Source organism: Barbatula barbatula, assembly GCF_947034865.1.
Source record: "Barbatula barbatula genome assembly, chromosome: 1".
In the NCBI taxonomy this organism is placed as follows: domain Eukaryota; kingdom Metazoa; phylum Chordata; class Actinopteri; order Cypriniformes; family Nemacheilidae; genus Barbatula; species Barbatula barbatula.
The window spans coordinates 8,486,644-8,509,522 of NC_136766.1; the positions used below are offsets into that span (position 1 = coordinate 8,486,644).

Here is a 22,879-nt window from a genome sequence, read left to right on the forward strand (position 1 = left end):
GAAAGAAAAACATAAAGCCGGACAGGAATTTGCTCAAATTCATATCGACGAGCCACGATCCTTCTGAGAGAAGGTCTTTTTTGGCAAGTCACAACAGCTCAATGTTCACAGACGAAAAAGTCGAAGAAGTGAACACCATACCTACAGTGAAACATGGAGGAGGTTTGGTTATGTTTGTGGCTGCTTTCAGCATCTGGCACAGGGTGCCTTGAGTCTGTGCAGGGCACAATGGAATCTCAAGACTATCAAGGCATTCTGGAGTGAAACCTACTGCCCAGTGTCAGAAAGATCGGTCTCAGTTGCAGGTCATGGGTCCTCCAACAGGATAATGACCCAAAACACACAGCAAAAGAACAAAACATTGGACTATTCTGAAGTGGCCTTCTATGAGTCCTGATCTGAATCCTATCGAACATCTATGGAAAGAGCTGAAACTTGCAGTTTGGAGAAGGCACCCATCAAACCTGAGACACCAGGAGCAGTTTGCTCAGGAAGAGTGGGCCAAACTACCTGTTAAAAGGTGCAGAAGTCTCTTTGAAAGCTACAGAAAATGTTTGCTTGCAGTTATTGACTCTAAAGGTCGTGCAACAAAATACTGGGTTAGGGGTCCCATAATTTTTGTCCATGACATTTTCATTTGTTTTATTATTTACATTATTATGTTGGATAAAAAAACCAAAAGCAAAGCCTGATTTCTATTAAATATGGAATGAACAATGTTTTTTTAAACAATGTTTTCAAAAATGTTCAGAGAAAAATGTGCATTCTTTGATTTTTGTGCAGGGTTATCAACAAATTTAAGCACTTCTGTATGTATATGTGTGTGTGTATGTTTGTTTGTGTATTTATATATAATAGATTTTTGTTTCCACACACCATTCAGAGGTGGGGACAGATCGTATATCACATCTTTGCGTTTGATGCTTCCTCCGTACGAGGCCCTGTTGTGATGTTTCTTCTTGTTTTTGATGAGAATCTTTCCCATCAGCTCCTGAGGGCTTGGCAGTGGTTGACCAGGAACCAGCTGCAAAAAAACAGCATTTAAAGTCTGCTAGTCTACTCACAAACCAAAGACATTATGATGTAGTTTTCTAATTTATTGCACTGTTCTCTAAAATACTTCTAACTATTAATATACTGCTATATTTGTATTGTATTGTTCTATAATGTTTGCTGAGCCACAAGGAAATTCGGTTTCCTTTATTTTAATTGAAGAGATAATTTACCCAATAAAGAAAATAATGTCATTATCAACTCACCCTCACAGTTACTTTTTTCAGTAAAGAAAATAATATATTTTGGAGAACCACTATTGACCTCCATTGTATCCTGACTAGGGCTGTTTTGTGTTTACATAATATATGTCTGTGTGTACTGTGCATGATCACATTGTGTTTATAAACACAAACATACATGGATACATACTCAGGAAATATTTACATGGATTTACCAATAAACATATATATATATATATATATAGTAATAATTATAATATTTTAATTATGACATTTTATATATTTTCTAAATATATACATGTCTGTCTATGTTTTTACAGAAAATTAAATAGAAAGTTAATATGCAAAGTACACAGACATAATATGTAAACACATACTTTTATTCTGGATGTGATTAATCGTTTGACAAAATATCTTATTTTGAGTTCCACAAAAGTAATATACAGGTTTGAAATGAAAAGAAGGTGAGGTCATTTTTGGGTAAACTAAACTAATGTGTTTTTTGATTAGTAACACAAAAACTAATAATCGTACTAGTTCTCATCAATTTGATGTCATGAAATTTCTTTGTTAAAACGTTTGCTTTATAACCAAAAGAAATTAGATTTAGGTCTATTGATGTTTCTGGTACCAGACTTCAAGACTCCGCTATAGCTCTCCGCCACTCACATATAATTTTGTGATTTCTTTCATACACACAATATAAAATAATTTAACTCCTCTGACTCACCGGATGCTTATCTAGAGGGTCGATGAGCAGCGCATCCCCGAACATGGATCGACAGTACTCAGCCATTTTCTCCTGCTGCCTTGCTCTGAGGAGAAGACATAGAGACAGAATTTATGTTTGGATGAAGTTATGCTCACACTAAGATCAAACTCAAGCCGTGTGCACTTACGAGTCCACATGATTCTCGAAGGAGAGTATGAGAGGGTACGGGGAAGCTTTGAACGCACTTTCAGCTATGGCCTCAATGACTTCCTGAAACAAAAAAAGAAAATATATTTTTTTAAACTCATCAAACTCCCTTGGTTGGTCCTGTACCAGGGAAAAGTTTTATTAAAACAAAAGTTTTAAGGTGTCAAACACCTTAAATGAAATCTCAGTTGTCATGGTGAAACCGTGCGTGATGATTGGCTCTTCGTCAGGTGGGCGGCCCTTCCAGCAATCCAGTTCGATGCAGCGGCACCCTGTTAGCAACACCTGCCTGTATATCTCTACCGACGACAGACCTTTCAGCTGACCCACTGTGAGAGAACAACAGAGAGTTCTTATAGAGACTGGTCACCCAAAAATGATTCTGTCATGATTCATCCCCTCGTCATATGTAAAGAAAACCACACGGATTTCAAAAGACACGGGGAAAAAAAAGATGACAGTACCTGTAAGGTAGGTGTTGTGTGAAGAGTTGATAAAATAATGAGCTAAGGGTTGGTTCATGTCATCTATGATATCCAGTCTCTCAGTAGGAACCACTAAATTCTCATCGCCACCGAGATACTTTGTAAAGCCCAGCAGGGAGAACTGATCTGCACACGGACACACTTCCATTATTATAATATCATAAACATTTACAAAAAAATCACTTTGTTCACCTTAAATAGCTATGTGATCTTGTGAAGGCAATTCATCATCAAAGAGCAGTTTGTGTGTGTTATTAATTTCTACCTCTCTCCAGCTGGCTGGTGTTGGTCTCATATTTCTCCATGATCTGGCGGACCTGTTCGCGCTTGAGCGGAGGGTAAAGAACCTCATTTAACCGTGAATCTCTCTGTTTGTTGTTTATAAAGGCCATTAACTGATCCAAAGACAAGAAGGGCTTCCCTTTAGAACCACTATAGACACACACAGTAAAACAGAAACTCAATTTGAGAACATTGACGACATCTACATGTATTCATATTTAGGAAATATTTAGGTATTCATTAACCGATCGTTTAAATTATATATAATAATAATTCATTTATAAAATATGTTTTTATTCATTTGTATATTTGCTTAAAGGAGGGGTGTCTCATTTCCGAATTATGCTTGCTTAGACAAAGTCAGGCCGAGCACCAAAACAACCTTGTAGCCAAACAGCAGTTAGGTGCACAGGACGGACATTAGTCGAGCCCAGCGCTGGCGAAAGATGGGGTTGGTGTGTTTTTTTTTTAGATTTGAACATCGACAACGGCTAAGAGAAATCGAACACCACGCCTTCAAATGGAACTCAGGGTATAGAGAGATTAATAGAGCTTAATACGGTGTAATAGCCTTACACTTCTAGCATTTGTCATTCAAATATTTTCATTTCAATAAAAAAAACCTACATTTTTTCAAAGTTTATGAATACTTTGACAGTTACAAAGTTTTTTATCTAACATTTATAAAGTCAATGCTTTTGTTAATATATTAAGCCATACATCTCTCTAGCCAAGGTTCATTTTAACTATATGCATATACTGTGAGGGAAAAAAAAGATTCGATCCCCTGCTGATTTTGTAAGTTTGCTTGTCCACAAAGAAATTAAGGGTCTATAATTTTTATGGTAGGTTTATTTGAACTGATAGTTTAAAAAAATCAGGGGAAACATTAGTTGGACGTATGACGTAGTATTTCTGTGCTCGATAAACAACTTTTCTTAGTCCCTTCTTAGTTCCCCGCACGCAGTAAGTGTTTTGTTGGCAATGTGTGCGCCGGTGCTTTAGTTCCACCGCCTCCTCCTCGTACAGCTGTATCTGTCATTTATAAATGTGATCAAATTAAAGACTCTTTGAAGTGTGCGATATTTGAAGGGTGTGATGCTATTCTAGTACTCCAGATTAACATGAGATATGCAGAAGCTCTGTGTGATATGGCCGCTTTAAGATGTCTTGGCTGTCATTCAGCAAATTGGAGATTTAGCCTCCTTCACAGATTTTCTATAGGTCCAGGGACTAGAGACTGGCTAGAACATTAAATGTGCTTCTCCTTAGCCGCTCTTTGGTTGCTTTGGCAATATGTTTTGAGACTTTGTCATGTTAAAGGCACATCCACAACCCATCTTCAGTGATCTAGTTAAGGGGAGAAGGTTCTCGTCCCGGATTTCACGCTACAAGGACCCGTCCCTCAGCCCCTCAATGCAGTGAAGTCATCCTGTACCCGTAGCAGAGAAAAAGATCTAAAGCATTATGTTTCCAACACTGTGCTTCTCTGTAGGGATGGTGTTCTTGGGGGCCAAAGTCAGCATTTCTCTGCCTCCCAAAACAGGAGTCAATTTTTGTCTCACAGCACTTTCTCCAAAGCCTTCTCTGAATCATTTTGATGTTCATTGTTAAACTTTAGACGAGCCAGGCGGGCCTTCTTGGGCAGGAGGACCTTGCGGGTGCTTCAGGATTTCAATCTATTGTAGCATAGCGTGATACCATATGGTGTGCTTGCTAACTCTGGTCCCAACTGTCTTAAAATCATACACCATTGGGGAAATCTTGCTGGGAGCTCCAGACCAAGGACAATTCATAGTTATTTTGTATTTCTTCTATTTCCAAATAATCGCACCAACAGTCGTCTCCTTCTCACCAAGCTTCGGTCTGTAGCCTATTCAAGGCTTGTGCAGCTCTACAATCATCTCCCTGATATCCTTTGAAACCTATTTGGTCTTGAACATGGTGGTGGAGAGGTTGAAATGGAAGATACTGGTTCTGTTGGCAGGCATATTTTATATACATAACAAGCTGATTTACGAGTACTTTCTTAAAGTGACAGGACTAATCTGTGGTCCATAAAGGGCACATAACCAATCTGTGGCGCCAGAATTCTTGCTGGTTGGTTGGGGATCAAATACTTATTTCACGGACTTAAATGCAAATCAATTTATAACCTTTATATAAAATGTTTCCCCAGATTTCTTTTTGATATTCTGTCTCTATCAGTTAAAATAAACCTATCATAAAAATGATAGACCCTTCATTTCTTTGTAAGCAGGCAAACTTACAAAATCAGCAGAGGATCAAGTAATTGTTTTCCTCACTATATGTGTATGCTTTTACAAACAAATAAAACAAATGAATTTGCACAGTACACAGACATATGTAAACACAAACTTATATTCTGGATGCGTTTAATCGAAAACCACCAAGAATTCTCTAAAAAATTTATTATTTTGGGTAAAACAGAAACTACATTTTATTATCTTAATGCTAGAATATTCATATATTTTAAATTGCTTGTGGCATCTTTATCTTGATTTACTTACAGCTTCACAAAGATGCGCTCCGTGTCTGCTCTGGGACTCAATTTGTCGAGAAATTTCTGAAACACAGGCCAGGTGAATTCATCTGGCTTTAAACTCTCCACCTGAAGAATTAAATGAAATGTCAACACCTGCCAGGCAGACTAGACACATTATAATTGATATTGATTCCCATTATTTTGAGACCAATAAGAAATCATTTTTATTTAATTCATACAAATTGGAAATTGTATAAATAGAACTAAAATACACAAATAATCGTCTTTTTAATGATTTTTTTGTATTCATAGGAGATGCTACACAATACACTAAACATCAAATATATTCCCATAGTGTTTCGTACAATTTAGGATTGTAGCGAAGCAGCTTTACATACATACAGACAGTTGTAACATAAAGAATGTTATTATAAAAATAATATAGTGATAAAATACATTATTGCAGTTTATTATATCATATATAGATTGTACTCCGTTTCATTGTAGAAAGAATATAAAAAAATCACTAGAAATCATTAGGGGCCAGTTGTTCAAAATTAGAATTAGGAAATTCCATCCTTTTTGCTATCGTGGGACAGATAATCCGTTCTCCTTTTGTAAAATAAAAGCCCAAGAAAAATATGTCTGTTTGTGTATAACATGATACAAATGGTGTCAGATTTTAAGTTTAATTACATTTGCTTTTGCTCGTTTCTGAAATCCACCCTTTCGCTGGGTTAAATATAATCCTGATGTTTTGGTTTTGATCCAATCCGATAGCCGAAATCCAATCCGATTACTTTTGAACAACTGGCGCCTGAACACTGTCTGTCTAGCCACCCTCCTGCATGTCTCTCAATATTCAGCAGAGGGCAGTGTAATGCAGTTAATAGGTCTAAGGAGGGATATAATTTCAGAGTACTGATCTGAGAACAGCATCTCTATGTCCAAACTCGAAAATGAACCATAAAAGAAGGTGACTTCTTAAAGATCAATATAAAGTTCCAGAGAAAAGAAAAGATAGCAAAAAACAACATGCTGCATATGCGAGATAGAAGAAAAAACAAGAGTTTCTCATAAAGAGAAAAGGTTTTTAAGAAGTGTGGGTTACTTAGAGAACCATTTATTTATATAAGAAATTAAAAGAAAGGTACAAACTCACACACTCATGAGCGTTCAGGAGACAGTTTAGTTTTACTTGTGTAAAGTATTAACCAATAAGCATGATTTTCTACTCTTAATGATGTTTTAGAGACGATCTTAAATCTGAACCGCTGATTGTATAAAAAACTGTGCGGCACAAGATGTGTCATAGATATTTTTGACGTTTTTTCCGCAGAGGACGAGGACTATACATTTCAAATACACACAAGAAATCTGCCAGTTTTGTGAATTTATTCATCATTTTGAGCAACACTAGTATTTAGATGGCTTTAAAGCTAAAAAAAATCTGATTTTTAACATGCAATATCGTGTTTACAGGTGCACAAATGATTACCCTGGTACTGACAAGACCGCAGATTTCCAGCGCCATCTCCACACGCTTCCTATCCGAGAACATCTTCAGGATGCTGACAGAAGTGAAAGAGAAATAAAACAATGAGAAGTGAAAACAACGAGTAAAAAAAAGAAGAAGTGGCACATTAGCAATAAACCCTAAAGATGTGGAAACAAAACTGTTGTAGTAAAACATCTCGAGTCTACTTACTTCTTAACTGGGATTTTTCCATCCTGGTTAACCTGTAGCATCAGCTTTGTGTAACTGTGAAAATAGAAAGGACTGTAAGACCTGTATCGCTCATATCATTATTTGCACTGATTAGTGTCATGGAGTCTTAATGTACTTTGTTTTAACAGTATCGGCACATATATGTAAAGGAATTTAAAAAGTAAAGTTTTGTCTTTATTTCCAGAGGGATCCTTAACATTTTCCATTTCGAAATTCCATACTTTTACAGACTCAAACATACAGACTTCCTGGAAGATTTTTCAGACCATATTTAAAATCTGAAAAAAGCTGTGGTTTAAAAAATGAAACCGTTCACTTGAATGTTATTATAATGTTTTGCCGAATAATCAGTGGACTGTTGTAGCTATACCTCATACAAATGAACACCAAACCAAGATATGGTCAATGCACAACATTTTATCGGAATTTAGTGCAATGTTAATAATTTGTCAAACGAAATAACTAAACCTTCAACCCACAGCAACATATGGTATTAAAGTTTTGTCCTATTAGGCAATTTTTTCCACAGCTTTTATTGCGTACCATATAAATTGTAAATAGTGGCTACGGCCATGCGTTCAACATGTTTAGTCAAACAGTACAGGGAGCTCTAACTTGGTAACATCCAATCGCATGAAACAGTCCACCAGCAGATTTGGTCTGGTGCCGATCTTTTGGCAGCGATAGAAACATGCTCAAAAACTTCATAAAAATAAATTTGTTGTCAGAAATTCTTAATTTTGTATTTTAGCAAACCGAAAAGGACAATAGTCTGGAAACTCAATCAAATAATAATCCATACTTTTCCAAAATGTGTAGGAACCCGGTTTACATTAATCACAGTTCTGTGTTGGTCTTTAAAGCATGTGAACAGAGCTCCATAACATTTATTTGAAAGTATCTAAGAGTTTAATAGATGAACAGCATATGCGTTTGGAGAGCTATGAGGGAGTACACAGCATTTTTTATTATACATTTTTAATAACATAAAAGATTCTGACATACACATACATCTACAGATTGTGTAGCTCTCGCTTGACAAGTGTTGTTTTTCAGTCATGAACTCCCCTGAACTAAAGCTGAAAGTGAACTACTCACGCTTTGAATAAGAAGGTGTTGCGGGAAGCATTCTGGGACAATATGTTTGTGGCAAGATTAAACAGCTCATCTGCCCACACCTAGAAAAACGTTCACAGCATTAAACAACTTGCTTACATTAATGTGTTTAGTATGTAAAAGCGACAAACCTTTAAATAAATGAAGTTGTGTGTCAATTCATTAGAAAAAAGAAACCAAAATATATAGAAACATATTTATTGAATTCAGTTGAAACAGAGTGAACACTTAAAAGGGTGGAAAGTAAGAAAGCATAACAGAGAGAGGACGAGAGAGAGAGTGGACGAGAGAGAGAGAGAGAGAGAGAGAGAGAGAGAGAGAGAGAGAGTGGACGAGAGAGAGAGTGGACGAGAGAGAGAGAGAGTGGACGAGAGAGAGAGAGAGTGGACGAGAGAGAGAGAGAGAGAGAACGGACGTGGTATCTAGGTGACCCGGTGGTCGTCGGGGTTACCTTGGCTTGCCCATCCTGCACAGCTTGGAAGGTGAGGAAGGAGATATTGACCAGGTCGTTACCATGGACAATGGTCAGCAGCTTTGTCTGATCCACTCTGCCATCTTTAAGAACTTTTAAATGCTCACACACTCGCGGGTCCTAAAAGAAATTACCACCCATGAACATGTATAAACAAACTTCATAGTAAATCTCTTTCACACACCATAAAACACCAGTACCTTTGGAATTTTGGCATATTTTCCAGTCCTAGTGTCCCTTATATGACTGATGTCCAGGACTTCCACATCCTGTTGAAATTGAGACAGATTAATGAGTAGTGCCATATGCGAAATCATACAAATATTTAATCAAATGTGATTTTCGTATTATTTTAAGTAAAAGAAAAGTATGATGTTTCATTTTGACAAATTGAAAATAAAATGAGAGTGGTGCCTGCCAGTGAAACCTGTTGCAAAGGGGTTCTGATCTGTGTTGCTGATCTTGTGATTGCTATGGTTCTCTGGGTTGTTTCGTAGGCCTACAGGCCCAAGACAAAATAAGCCCACAACCAAGCCCTACATTCTACATGAATGCATTTGGCAGATACTTGAATCCAAAATGACTTACTGATAAAAAATGTATAGGTTGAATGCACTGCATATGTTCCCCCCTGGGGATCGAACCCATAACCTTTGTGCAAGCAACGCTCTACCAACTGAGCTACAGAAACACCATCCAACAATATTCTTGTTAATAGATGCGGTTCGGGTACCTCTTTCAAGGCCCTTATTTTTATCCCCCAGCATGACATGAAATGTCCGAGCGCTTGTAAAAGTAACAGCCAACTCTGAGCGAGAGTTATGATGAGAACACAACAGAAAGACAAAACGTATTTCCATTGAAGGAAAAATGTCATTTAGCTCCATTTCCTCATTAAATCATGCCAGCAAATGTGACTTATGTGAAAACTGTCAGTAAGTCACTAAAAGCAGGATGTATTCTCACTGCGTCCTCACTTAAAAGCAATCTGGATTAAAATAACACTAAGCAGAGGTCCAGCGAGTCCATGACAGACACACACCACCATTGAAGAAGTAAAGTACACTTAAGCCGAACAGGAACTCTACGTTAAATTTTTATGACAGATTCACTCAACTAAGATAAAGTCCCAAGATTAATGTCTTTCTGCATTTCCCAGTTCTGGTGCTCCATGCACGCTCAAGGAGACCCGAACGTGATTTTGGGCTTGTAAGGAGAAGAACTCCGTACACGAGTGGGTAGAGAAATGGGACCGTAAACTTTCACGATAAACAAAGCAGATCTGGACTGTAAATACTTGCTCGCTAGCTGCGGACCCCTCCCCATTCTTAATCATATTTTGCTTTCCTGTACTGTAACTCTCTCCCCCGCCATAGCAAGCAAGAATCCAGATGAAGCTGCGGAGTTGAACGTTCCCTAGAGTGTGCGCGGGGGTCACGGGTTACTGTTCGAAGTCTGCTAGGAACCGTTTCCAGTCCAAACAGGCCCAGCAGGACACACACACAAGCACACACAAGCACACACAAGCACACACAAGCACACACATGCACACACATGCACACACATGCACACACATGCACACACATGCACACACATGCACACACATGCACACACATGCACACACATGCACACACATGCACACACATGCACACTCCTTGGTATCTTTCCCCAGAGATATTTATTAATCATGTAATACTTGATTTTTCTGAGAACAAATATTGTTTTGTTTTATCCATGTTTTGCTGTATTTGACTTCCAAAGCAAACAAACAAAAACACACACAACTACATCCCACGATGACGACATTTTTTATAAATGATAATAATATAATTAATATAAGTTACTGAGGATCTATATAGTGTATATGCTCTAATCATTTACTAAGGAACATTTGGGAATCAAAGTCTGACTTTAGTTAACAACATTAGCAAACACGAACAATGTCTACAGCATTATTGACTTTTTATGATGTATTTAATTAACATTTACTCGCATATTTAAAATTAAAACTTGTATATGCTTAACGTTGCAGGAATGAACTAACACGAGCAAACAATGAACAAGTGTATTTGCTTTAACTAACATCAACAAAGACAGTGCTGTAAGAAGAATATATGTTCGTTGCTCAACGAATGAAACCGAATTGCAAACTAAACAAAATATCAACGTTACTTGCCTCAATGCACACACCTTCAAATGTAATGTGAAACGGAAGTTCTTTTAGATGAAAGAAATGAGAAACGGGTGTGATGAGAGAGAAAACCGGTCAACCTTGTTTCAGCTCACTTTTCCCTTATCTGGTCTGGATGGGAGTAATCTGATCAATCTCAGAAAGCAAACATAACAAATCCAAAAACCTTACGGTTCACACACACTAACACTGTGCTATAAACATTGGACTGATGCATATCCCAATGTAAAGATAACATACATCTACCTTTATTACAGCATAACGGCAACATCGATGGTATCATCAGGTTGCCTCCAACTAACCTCTACATGCTTAGCCTGAAATATCTTCCTGAAAACTGAGCAAGACTGTAAGCAAAAGGGCGTATGCAAGTGTTTGGCTGTTCCTAGTATACATATATTATTCCTCATTCCTGGCAGACGAAGACTGTTGACACCATAGTATGCAGTGCAATGTCATTTATAAAGGTCTGTGAATGAAACCAAATACACCAATATTCAGTATACATAACATACTTGGAGAGTGTCTTTAGTCCAAATCAAACATCCTGCTCTCTATTCATTACCTAGAATTCCCACGGACATAGAACTAACACTTGAATGATTCACTCCCGCTGTAATGGATTAAGGTATTTAGATTATAGCTGGCTTGCTTTCTTATAAGGGGATAGTTCACCCAAAAAAACTAATTCTGTCATGATTTACTCACCTCAGAGTTGTTGAACACAAAAGAACAGTTCTTGGGCACTCTTGACTAACATTGTAACTTTTCCTATGGCAGTCAATGTGGTCCAAGAACTTTTGTTACAAGCATTCGTCCAAATGTCTTTCTCTGTGTTCAACCAAACTACAACTAGAGAGCAAGTAATTCATGACAGAATTTCCATTTTTGGGTGAACTTCCTTTAAAGCAACACTAGGGAGTTTTTCTTTCAAATAATCTCTTTAAAAATATATAACTGGTAAGACAACACTGAACTGGACAAATTTTACTGCCTTTGCTACCCAAGCAGCTCTGTTTCGGCTGAAATCACACTTTGTTACTTTGGTGTGCGGGTAGGTACACAAGCCCTGCATATCACTTGCTTTACAACATAAGTCATGTTTTATTCGTAGCCTGGGTGTAGTTAGCCAACAGCTAACAATAAGACGAAACAATCTAGTTCAGCGCAAGTCTCCAAACCATCACCAGCAAAAAATACAAAAAGGGAATCAATAAAATCAAATTGAAAAGAATCAATAGCTGACGGACTTACACTCGGTGGTGCGAGCTGCAAGAGGCAACAGGTTGCAAAACGGACGGAGATCTAGCCTTCCTCCTACTGGATTTGAAAGTCTGATATGTACATCTTTTTCTTACTGTCCTGTACTTTTACTCTGGTTGTTTATTGGTGCACTAGTGTTACTGGTTCACAATTTATAACCGTAGGTTAAACTAGAGATGATGTAAAGTTGCTGGGTCTCAATAGCTTATGTAGCATGATCGTGCCTCGTCAGGAATTTAGTGTAATGCTTGTAAACGTATACAAAATACCAAACCACAATAAATGTTTTATGGTCAAAAGTTGCTCATTCCTTAGTTCATGCACGTAGACTAAAGTTATCAGTATTTTTAGTTACTATGCTAGGCACTATACCCATAGCGAGTTTACTGTAATTTAGTGATTGCACCCATTACACAAAGCACAATGCCTGGTCGCGAGTGTGTTTCCGAAAATATGACTACCGAAAATTATTTTCGTTGGTTAATAAACACATTCACGTCCATGCGTCGGGTTTTGGGTGACTGCAAATGTGCTATGTTTAACTGCTAATGGCTAACAACCAGCTGCTACCTCAGAATCTAGTTTAAGGAAGGGCTTGGAATCGATTCCAAAAAAATCGATTCCTCGATTCCAAGGCGTTGAGAATCGAGAGTTGATTCCAAAGGTCTGAATCGATTCCATTAAAGTAATCCACTCCTCTTTAAGAGCCTTCCTAAGCACAAGCCCCGCCCCTTAGCTGATGTCATTGGTCAACTAAATCACATTAGTTTCTTGTCTAAAACACTATAGACTTCAGAAAAAACTGATGGATGAAATCTAGAGCTGTGGAATGACAAAATATTCTGCAGGAATTGGAATCGAATTCAGAATTGAACAGCCCTAGTTTAAGCTCCAAGTATAGCCCAGTAGCCCGCGGGAGACAAAAGAGTGCTTTAGGACATGCGCAGTTTATGAAGTGACATGACGTAACAGCGGTTTCTGCTTGGTCAACAAATACACGTGTATTGCGCTGCCCACGGGGAAGCTTATACAGAGTATTTACGACACCAATAACAGACAGTTGCGCTTATCAACCACATGGGGCACCATGAGCAAAAGTTCTCTAGTGTTGCTTTAAGGGCACTAACATTGTCCCTGTCAGATTTTAGAAGTATGGCAACAGCTGACAATATATCCCAACATGATCCGCACACCCTCAAACAATCAAAACCAATAAGCTAAGAATACAGGTCTGTATCTGGACAAATGAGTTTATTCTTATTCTTTGGCAGTGATGTATGTAAAACAACCACAGAAAAAACAGCCACATTTGGTTTTGAGTGCACAACAAATATTGACCTAAATTGAGAGGACAGCTTGAAAAAGGTGAGTTTGGCGAGAAAGGACCCGTGAAAAACAGACAGGCAAGCAGGAATCTCCAGGGTGCAGTCATTCAACTTATTACAAAGCAATTCAGCGCAACACATCACAATAGTGACTGAGGCACACCCTGACCCTTATTTACAGTCTTTTCTTTCCTGTGGGTGAGAAAGATAAAGAGGGTTCTTTCCACAGGGTAAATGACTTAAGACGGACTCTGAGAATACAAAAGAGAGTGACTACACAGATCCATATGCATGATAGATGTGCATGTCCCCTGCCATGTACTGACAAACGGACAAACTTTACTGCTGCAAAAACCTCACAGGCTATTTTCTCCCCCTGCACCCAGGAGACGACTGACTTTCTTGTTTCATAAGGAGTCACACCTTACTTACGGCAGGGAGTCCTTAATGTGAACGATGTTGTTAGAAATGAATATAGACTTATGAACATTAGAGACTTGGGTACACCGTTGTATTCATATCTGATTCTGGTTGAAAGTCTGTTTCTGTGAACACATCATGCTGAAAGTTCTTCGCCACTTCCTGTCACGTTTTTATAATCCTTTAACAGTATCATTTTCTTACCTTGACAAGCACTGTCTCTCCAGATGCCCCTCTCTCTCTCTTCCTTACTTCTATGAAGATAATTGAATTGATCTGGATCAAGAATTTTTGGTTCCAGTCATTCCTTTGCCACACAAGGGTGAAAACACTTTTTAGCTGGCCAGCAGTGTTAATGTAATTTATATACGGAGTGAAGGAGACGACAGAGACCGAGACATAAAAATGTAAATTACTAGAAGAATACCTGACCACAGAGCTTGTGAGGTTTGTTTTCAGGTCTATCCATCAATGGATATTAGAAGTCAGCAATATAAGCCAATTTTGGAAATACAAGGAAACAAAAGAAAATGAAACTTTTACATTATCAACTCACAACTCAGACAACACACTTCCTGTCTCTGTGGTTAAATGTGTGTGTCAATTCCAGAGGGCATTGTTTCAGTGGCCTCAAAGTGAATTTACAGTAAGGCACATGTAAAAATGTTTTTATATTAATGCATTACAAAATCAATCCAAACGCCAGGCATAATAAACCACATACAGATGCTTGTTAAAGTTGCAGTCTATAACCTTTTCGGTTAAAAATAAACAAAAGTCAGCAACTGAACAAATACATAAAATAATCGTTGTCCAAATCTGTCACTTTTTCCATGATTTGCAATGATAAGCTTATCATAAATAATGGTTCAGTTTTGCAGGAAATGTCAGTTTATCCATCACAAACTACATTATGGTAAATAAATAAAGATGCTTATTTAAGCTTTAAAATAGCTTTGAAATAATATGCATTTATAAATGCATTCAGCAGGAGTTTGATATACAGCGACTTTCAAACAAGGAACAACCAGACTGCTACAACAGCTATTATCTGTAATATCACACTGCCAGGTTCCTGAAGTAAGAAAGCAGAGTAAAGATAAAGATGGAGAGGGAGGAATGCTTAAAGTAGATAAAGGGGACAGGTTTTGTAAAGAAAGTACAAGGACAGTTTTCTGAGTTCTACATTGCCATGTTTAATGTGACAAACTATATATCTATCTACTGTCTCTACTTTGGTATAACCTAAGTGAACTTGAGTAGAATAAACGTACATGCAATAAAATGAAATGTAAAAAAAGTAAGGTAGGTCTGAGAAAAGGTCTAGAATTTGTTTGTAGATACCTCCAATCTAACATTTATACATTTGTAAGCATGTACAAATATGTTTTAAGGTCACTGTATCTGTAGGAGTTATTCATCGTCTGGATAAACTCTTTAGGCCATGTTACTCCTTAACAAACAAACGTTAAGATGCCAGAAGTACTGTACTGCTCAACTATACCTGCTTTCTGTATGAATGAACTATGTTTTAGCAATAAACACATACTGGAAGACACTGAACTCAGATTCAGGCATAACGAAATGGGGGGATTTGAGTCAGTATGCACCGAACAAGGTCAGACAGCCCTGAGAAGCTCTGACATATCTGTCCTCCATTATCTCTCCTACGCTCTCGTTTTCCATGCGGTTGTGTGGTTTGGTTTTGTTAATGGACTTTGTTTTATTCGGAGGCATTTTGAGCTCTTATCTTTTCTCAGTCCACAGGCCGCGTTAATGCTGCGTCTCTGGGTGGTTTGAAACCGCAACTCCTCTGGAAAAGTACGACAGACAACTGCCTATTTGTCTTTTCACATCCACGTTTTTATCTTTTGAGTATTATGTGTCTTCCCCCACTCTTCCAGACAAAACTTTTCAAAACATTTACAGAAAACAATGCAATTGGTGGGATTCGCCCAAACAATTTAATTCTGTAATCATTTATTCACCCTCTTGTCATTTCAAACCTGAGTGCTGGTTACCATATCATGGCGGCAGGGCCGGATTAACCATATGGGCAATTGCCCAGGGCCCCCCGACCTCTAAAGGGCCCCCGCGGGCGGTAACGCCAATCAACGTGCACTGAGCCGGTCGCGTGATGGCAAGCGCTACAACACAACTCAAAAAATGCAAACACTGAGTAGCTAAGTGGGAGCGCTAATCGGAAATTTTAAAGGGAGAAGGATATCAGGAACGCAGAAAATTTTAAATATATACCGAAAATAGGGAATTTCTTTACGCTAGTAAACGTTAGCAACTAGTCCGCTAAGGCACCATCCGTCAACGAGGACAGCTGAGCTAGCCAGAACATTTCTTCACTGCCGGCTCTAGCTTCTGTTCACAGCCCTGAGAGCGAAGAGCCCCCAGCAGCATCTTCAACCTACGACCCGGATTCTGCTGCGATGCGACATTGAGGGAAGCGGTGATGGGTCTCGAGTCTAACCGCCATCTCAACCGCTCGTCGAGTCTGCGAGCAGCTCGTTTCACATTCAAAGTCCAGAAAAATGCTCGTGTGAGATGCCAAATGAAATCAAGCATTTCAATTTTATAAATGCTCTTCCCTATTATTTAGGATTCAAATTGTGTATTTTGCCAGATTATTTTGCATTTCTTTTTGTCTTGTCTAATTGAGATAAATTGACAGATTTCCAAATGTTTATATTGCAATAAAATGTTTAACCCTTGCCTGTCTTGTTGAACTGTGATGTGACAAGTTGTTTTCTGTTTTAAAACTGTTTAGGAGCAGATGATACTGCATTTGATACATTTGTTCCTTGTGGTGGCTCCATGTAAATGCTGTACATTTTGTTTTTTAAAAATGTAAATTTCAAAATGTTTATATTGCGCTATAACTTGATAGTCCTATTGCATTCTGGGGTGACAGGGTGATTTCTGTTTAAAATGAGCTGAGGACCAAAATGCTACTTGATTCTAGGAGATGGATTCGATGGATTTTTGTTTGTGTCTTGTCTGTGAACTTCCTCTGTGATGGCTCTATGAATTCTATGCATTTGTGTTTGGAGTAGGTTTTGTTAAATACATATTGGATGCTTTGAAAGTTGTTGCTTATTTATCTTTTGTGACAATGTAGTGGGTCAATTTTGCCAGATTGATGCCGATGTGTTTTGTTTTCATAACATCATGACTGAGTGCATTTGTAGTTCGATGAACATTTGCACATCTGTACATCAAAATGCACTTGATGGCAGTTAGTTATTGAAATATTGAGTATATTGACTGTATTACTGTAATTTATTCTGTATTTTGCCAGATTATGGTGATCCTGGGGTTGTGATGATGGGGCCCTTGAATATTGTTGCCCCAGTCAAGTGTTAATCTGGCCCTGCATGGCGGCACCGTTGACTTCCATTGGTTTTGTGTCCATAGAAGTGAATGGGTACCGCCGTTTTACAGCTTTTTGTTACCAACATTCTTCAAAAAAATCAACTTTTGTGTACTGCAGAAGAGAGTCATACAGGTTTGAAAGGAGGAAATGATGACAGGATTTTAATTTTTGGGTGAACTATCTCTTTAAAGACATTATAAGCAGACAGAACTTGAAATGTGCAGCCTTTCTGTCTTCTATTTACACATTTCTTGGGTGCTTATTCAGGTTATAGAACCTGTACAATCGTGAGTGTTTTCATTATCATAATCAACAGATCATGGATTCACATTTAGTTAGTTACAAACTATTTGGTCATCACTAATGTCCCAGTGTGAACTTATTAAGAATGGTTGATGAAAACCATAAAGTGGTACCTAAATATAAAACTCACCAGCAATTTTACCCTGATGGTATTCCTCCGTTTTGTGCATCATCTATGACAGGGCTCTAGACTGCTTGCAAAGCGATGTGTGTAAACCAAATTTTGCCCCTTCACAGATTATTTTTAACATTAAATGTGATTTATGAGCGGTGAAAGACGCGCTTGTGATAGGTGCAGGAAAGAGCGAGCAGAGAGCTCATGCACTCCCTTTGTCTCCAAACTAAAGTGTGTGTTTGACTTTCGAAGTCGAACACGTCAGTTTCTGAACTGTCTCTTTTCCTCACACTTTAATCAAAAGGTCAAAAGACAGAGTCCATGTTTCACGTGGCGCATTCAGAGAATATTTTTCGCAGAATTACAGCTGGGTGTGAATGTGCTCACAAACATGTTTCCTTTTCTTCCCTGAAAAGTGTTCCGCACGTGCAGACGACAAAGGAAAAATCCTATCCAGTGAAGTGTTTTCCTTTTGGGATGTCCTAACAGCTGTGAAAAACAAACAGCGCATCAACGTCCGCTAATGTCCGATTGACGATGTAATGACTCATTTGAAGCGATTGTCAAACGCTGAACTCACGAGACTCTCGTCTGAACCCGTCAAAAAAAAGTCACTCAAAACACATCAGGACACAAGAGTGATTAGACCGTTTAACAAGAGACGTTATTAAGATGAAGTATTTACAGTTTGTTTATGACTGTGTAGTAAAGTACATATTTAATAATTTAGTTCGGAGTTACTTTTGAGTTTTGAGCTAGCTAATTTGATTTAATAAAATTTTATGTGGTAAAAATAAAGACCAACCACAAAATGACAGCTTTTTGCAAAGAGGGCACTAAAGGAGGATTGTGAAGGGTGACAGGTTACATTTGGTGTCAGATCCTTTCATAGCCAATATATACTGTAACATGCATATAAAACTAAATAATAACAACTATATAAAATAACAAATACAACGTTTCTTTGCAATGATTTTTGATTTATTTGGTTCGCAACTGTTAAAGCGCAAATATGAAGCAGTCTATAGCCGACTATTTTTAAAGTTCCTCAACTGAGGTATAAAAAAGGGTGCAACCAACTGAGAAAGTGGGAAAAAGGAGTCTAGAGCTCTGTATGATAAATTGAATAAAAATCTATTTTAGTCCCATCAAGTTACAGCATGTCTATAATGAACGGACAGGTAATTGCGTGACCCATAGAGGTGAAGTAAAGAAAACAAGGCCACCAACTCCAAAATGTGGAACACTCATCTATAGGGAGCTGTATAATCTAACACAGGGGGCGGTTGTTTTTTGGTATATTGATTTCCGTTTGCAAAACCATGGTTTTACTGCAGCAACCATGTTTTTTTTTGTTGGTTTTTTAGCTATAGTGAAACCATGTTTTTTTGGTTTTAAGCCATGGTTATAGCCACAATTATTGTGAGGGAAGGCCAATTATTTTACAGGAAAGTGTTTTATTGTATATTTTTAACAATTAAACGGATATTTTAGTTCATCATTTAATTGAATAAAAATGTTTTAAAGTGGATTGTATTTTTTCACAAATAAATGATCTTATAAAATGCATATTCCAGGAGGAAGACACAAATGATATCCATCCAAACAGCACACCTATTCCTAAAAAGCTGCATGGTTTAAAATCAAATGAATATTCATGACACAAACAGTGCTGGTTATACACTTTAAACAACACTTTGAACACACAATCTAGTCTCAAGTATGCTCATCCATACCTTACCTTACCAAACACCACTATTAACGGATGAAGTGCAACAAGGGGACAAATGTGATAAAAGACAAAGGAGCTCCATGTGAACATTTATTCAGGCCTATCACCACTTCAAGCCATTTGTTGAAGGGAAGAGAGATTCCTTTCGAAGGGCACGCTATTGGTCCAGGGCACAGGGTAAGTTATGCTTCAAAACTACCCTCACCGTCTGAACGATTTCCTGTACGCTTTCCCACGCTTGCAGAAAGTGAGAGGGGGTAGACGAAGCCAAAAGAAGTGAAAGGGACGAGAGGAAGAGAGATATTACGGAGAGAGACAGAGAGGAAGAGCAAGTGTCATCTCTCCGTTTACAAATAACGGATGAGTTGACGCCTTTCTGTTCCTGGGTGATGACAGCCAGCTGTCCCTGACAGAACACGAGGGAGCTAAAAGAGACCAAGAAAAGCACCGGAGAAGAATTATGAAAGAAAGCAAGCTAAAGGAGAATGTCGGCCGAGGAGGGTAAGCAGACATGTGGAGAGTGTGAGAGAAGACAAAATGAGTCTGTGGTCAAGTGTAAACCAGACCAGAGAGGCTAATGCAGTCTCAACTCCCCATCATTAACCATTAGCCCCAGTACAGATGGAGACCTCATCCTGCATTATCACCAACCAATTGCGCTAATTGGCGAATGGCAAATGCAATAGCGCCGCTATCCCTATGATCGAACGCTACAATCTGTCATTAGAGGCAGAAAAACCAATGCACACAATCCCACATCATTTAGCGAACCGCAAATTTACTAAAACCCAATGAGATGGAGCTTTTCAATGTCAGTGCTAATCTATTATTGATTCCTCATAATGGCTTTGGTTTATGGTAAGAGTACTTTCTTTCGGCGGTTTGGGTAAAGTCATTAATTCAGAATGTCATTGCTACGCTAAAGCTAATTGGCTTTATCTGTCATGTTTGCATGCTGATAAAATCACCTCACTTTCTCCCTAATCCGATTGCTTCTGTTATTATGTTAAAAAGGCTCTTCACTCAAATCATAAACTGGATATTTGAAACCTCAGCTTGTCAGCATGGCCGTCGCAAGATTTTTGAAATACTGAGTTTGTCCCGAACAAATCATTTTGACGTTCTTGATCTACATACTGTATGTGCGTTTTAAAAGTCGAGTGTAAATTACATAACAATTGCTTAAATCATGTCGGTCTTATATATCGGTAATGAAACACATTTTTTGTATACAAACACTACCATATTGACACACAATCTTTCATAAGGAGCGATTGGGTTTGGAATGACAAAGGTGAGAGAGTGATAACAGACTTTCTGAGTGAACTTTTGAGTAAAGACATTTTTTGAACGAACTATCCCTTTAACTTTTTGTGAAGATACAGACATAAGACATCAAATTACAAAAGTTGCAGACAAATTTTTTGGTACTTCGCTTCGTAAACTGTGATAGGTTTACTGAGACAAGTTTTATTGCACTTTTGCATTGCTTCTGTTGTTCACCTCATTTGTAAGTCGCTTTGGATAAAAGCGTCTGGCAAACGACTAAATATAAATGTAGATGATAAATTAACATTAGAGTGCTGGTGTTGTAATGAAATTATTTAAGTGTCAGATTGCAAAAATGTAGCAAGAACATAACAAAAGCACTAAATTTACTCAAACATCACAACACACATTGGCTGTCAGCTAGTTCTGCAAGGATGACTGGAGCTAAGAGCTCTAAACAGCATGTCCTATAATATTGTATAACGGGCCACCCCTCCCCTCCAACGGTACCCCGCCCCCCTTGAAGGTCAAGTTAATTGTATTTTCTATATAGCGCCATATCACAAGAAGTAATTTAAGGTTACCTTTCCTATAGAACATGTCTATACCTTGTTGTTTATTTAACAATTAAAAAGCATTATGTTTTTTATCTTATTTACACGGCGGCATGTCATTTCTGTCTCTATACGGTGGCACGAGCATTTACATATCTCCTCTGCTCTCCGTATTGAGACACATGCGAGCACATACACAGGTAAGCAAGCACACGCCCACCAGGGGACAGATAGCGCGTGTTGCGTCAACTACCTGAAACGCAGATCAATCAATGTGCCTACAACACAGTTTCTCAGTTTCCAGGCCTTCTATGTTTCAAATATACTGTGGGTATCAGAATATAAAATAAATGGCCTGATAAAACATTAGATGTTAACTTTTTTATATACATATTCGTCTGAGCTCGATTGATTAAATATTATGCATTTAAAAATGTATTGACTGGACCTCCGTCGCAATGAAAATATACAGTAGAGACCGACCCAACCATGGGTTAAAAATAACCCAGCATTTTTGAAGCGTATACAATAATATAGACTGTCTAATAGACATTATTAGAATGCTTATGCATTTTCATGCCACTGGTGTATATTGGTACATCAACTGTCTAAAAATTGTAAACATATTAGACTGGCCTTGCATGATTTCAATGCAAGGTGTTACAATACACTTGCTTTCTTGAAAAAAGGAACTCAGTCTTGCTAGCACGTTAGTGAAGATTACAAAACATGCCTAATGTGTTACGGAAGACTTATTTCAACAAGCATACACACAATCCCACTAGTGTTTTAGTCTATAAGGAAGCAGACCAGACACAATTTCACTTTTGTTTACTTTCTTTCCTGTGAAATGACTTCGCCCTTAGGGAAATTAAAGTGCCTCAAGTGTACTGCACATCTCTGTGAAGCAGTCGAAAAAGCAGTTTCTGTCCGATATAACTTTACTCAGTGGGCAGTAGATTTCTTACCTATGTGGCTTGCTCTAAAAAAACTTCTGATCCCATAACAACTGCATTCCTATTCATTTCTCCGTCAGTATAACTGAAGGCGGCATGTGGGATCTAGTAACAGATACTAGATTTGCCTTGAAAATAGGATGAATACCGATACACCCACAAACGCTGCATACAGTATAACAGGGGCATTGTGAGAAACACACATGCAAACCTGCCCTGTCCATTAAGTAGGCAGAAGGGGCAGTGCGTGTGTGTGTGTGTGTGTGTGTTGTTTGTGCCACAACAGCAGAAAAAAACCCTTGGGAATGGAGTTAGTTCTGACAGTAGTAAAAGGGTGTGTTTTCCTGAATGCTAAACCTGTTTTACTACATCGTCTGTGAGTGTGTTCCTGCAAACTTCACTCAAGTTTCATTGGTTTTTATCCCTGAGGAAGAAGGGATAAAGTTTGTCCATGACAAAAGTCCTTGCAAACATAATACAACATGACAATAACCAACATTTTATGCAGGTCATTGCCTTCTAGAAAGCCTTATAAATCAGCCAAATTCAGACCCAAATTGACAAAAAAGAAAACCAGGTAAAGATAATGACATAAACTGGATTCGTGGAAGCGTGGCTGACT

At 38.1% G+C, this 22,879-nt stretch overlaps 1 protein-coding gene across 2 annotated transcripts in view; it reads right to left on the reverse strand.

Annotated features, from left to right (window-relative positions):
- plcb3 (phospholipase C, beta 3 (phosphatidylinositol-specific)) overlaps window positions 1–22,879 on the reverse strand; it is a 50,974-nt gene that overhangs the window by 14,815 nt on the left and 13,280 nt on the right. For both annotated transcript variants that reach the window (XM_079458447.1, XM_079458448.1), the window contains 12 exons: window positions 8,945–9,013; window positions 8,724–8,864; window positions 8,255–8,334; window positions 7,136–7,189; window positions 6,926–6,998; window positions 5,453–5,553; window positions 2,905–3,071; window positions 2,619–2,765; window positions 2,326–2,483; window positions 2,135–2,217; window positions 1,966–2,050; window positions 877–1,024 (listed from right to left, as the gene is read on the reverse strand). In XM_079458447.1, coding sequence (XP_079314573.1) covers window positions 877–1,024; window positions 1,966–2,050; window positions 2,135–2,217; window positions 2,326–2,483; window positions 2,619–2,765; window positions 2,905–3,071; window positions 5,453–5,553; window positions 6,926–6,998; window positions 7,136–7,189; window positions 8,255–8,334; window positions 8,724–8,864; window positions 8,945–9,013 — 1,306 coding nt within the window. The remainder of the gene's footprint in view (window positions 1–876; window positions 1,025–1,965; window positions 2,051–2,134; window positions 2,218–2,325; window positions 2,484–2,618; window positions 2,766–2,904; window positions 3,072–5,452; window positions 5,554–6,925; window positions 6,999–7,135; window positions 7,190–8,254; window positions 8,335–8,723; window positions 8,865–8,944; window positions 9,014–22,879) is intronic.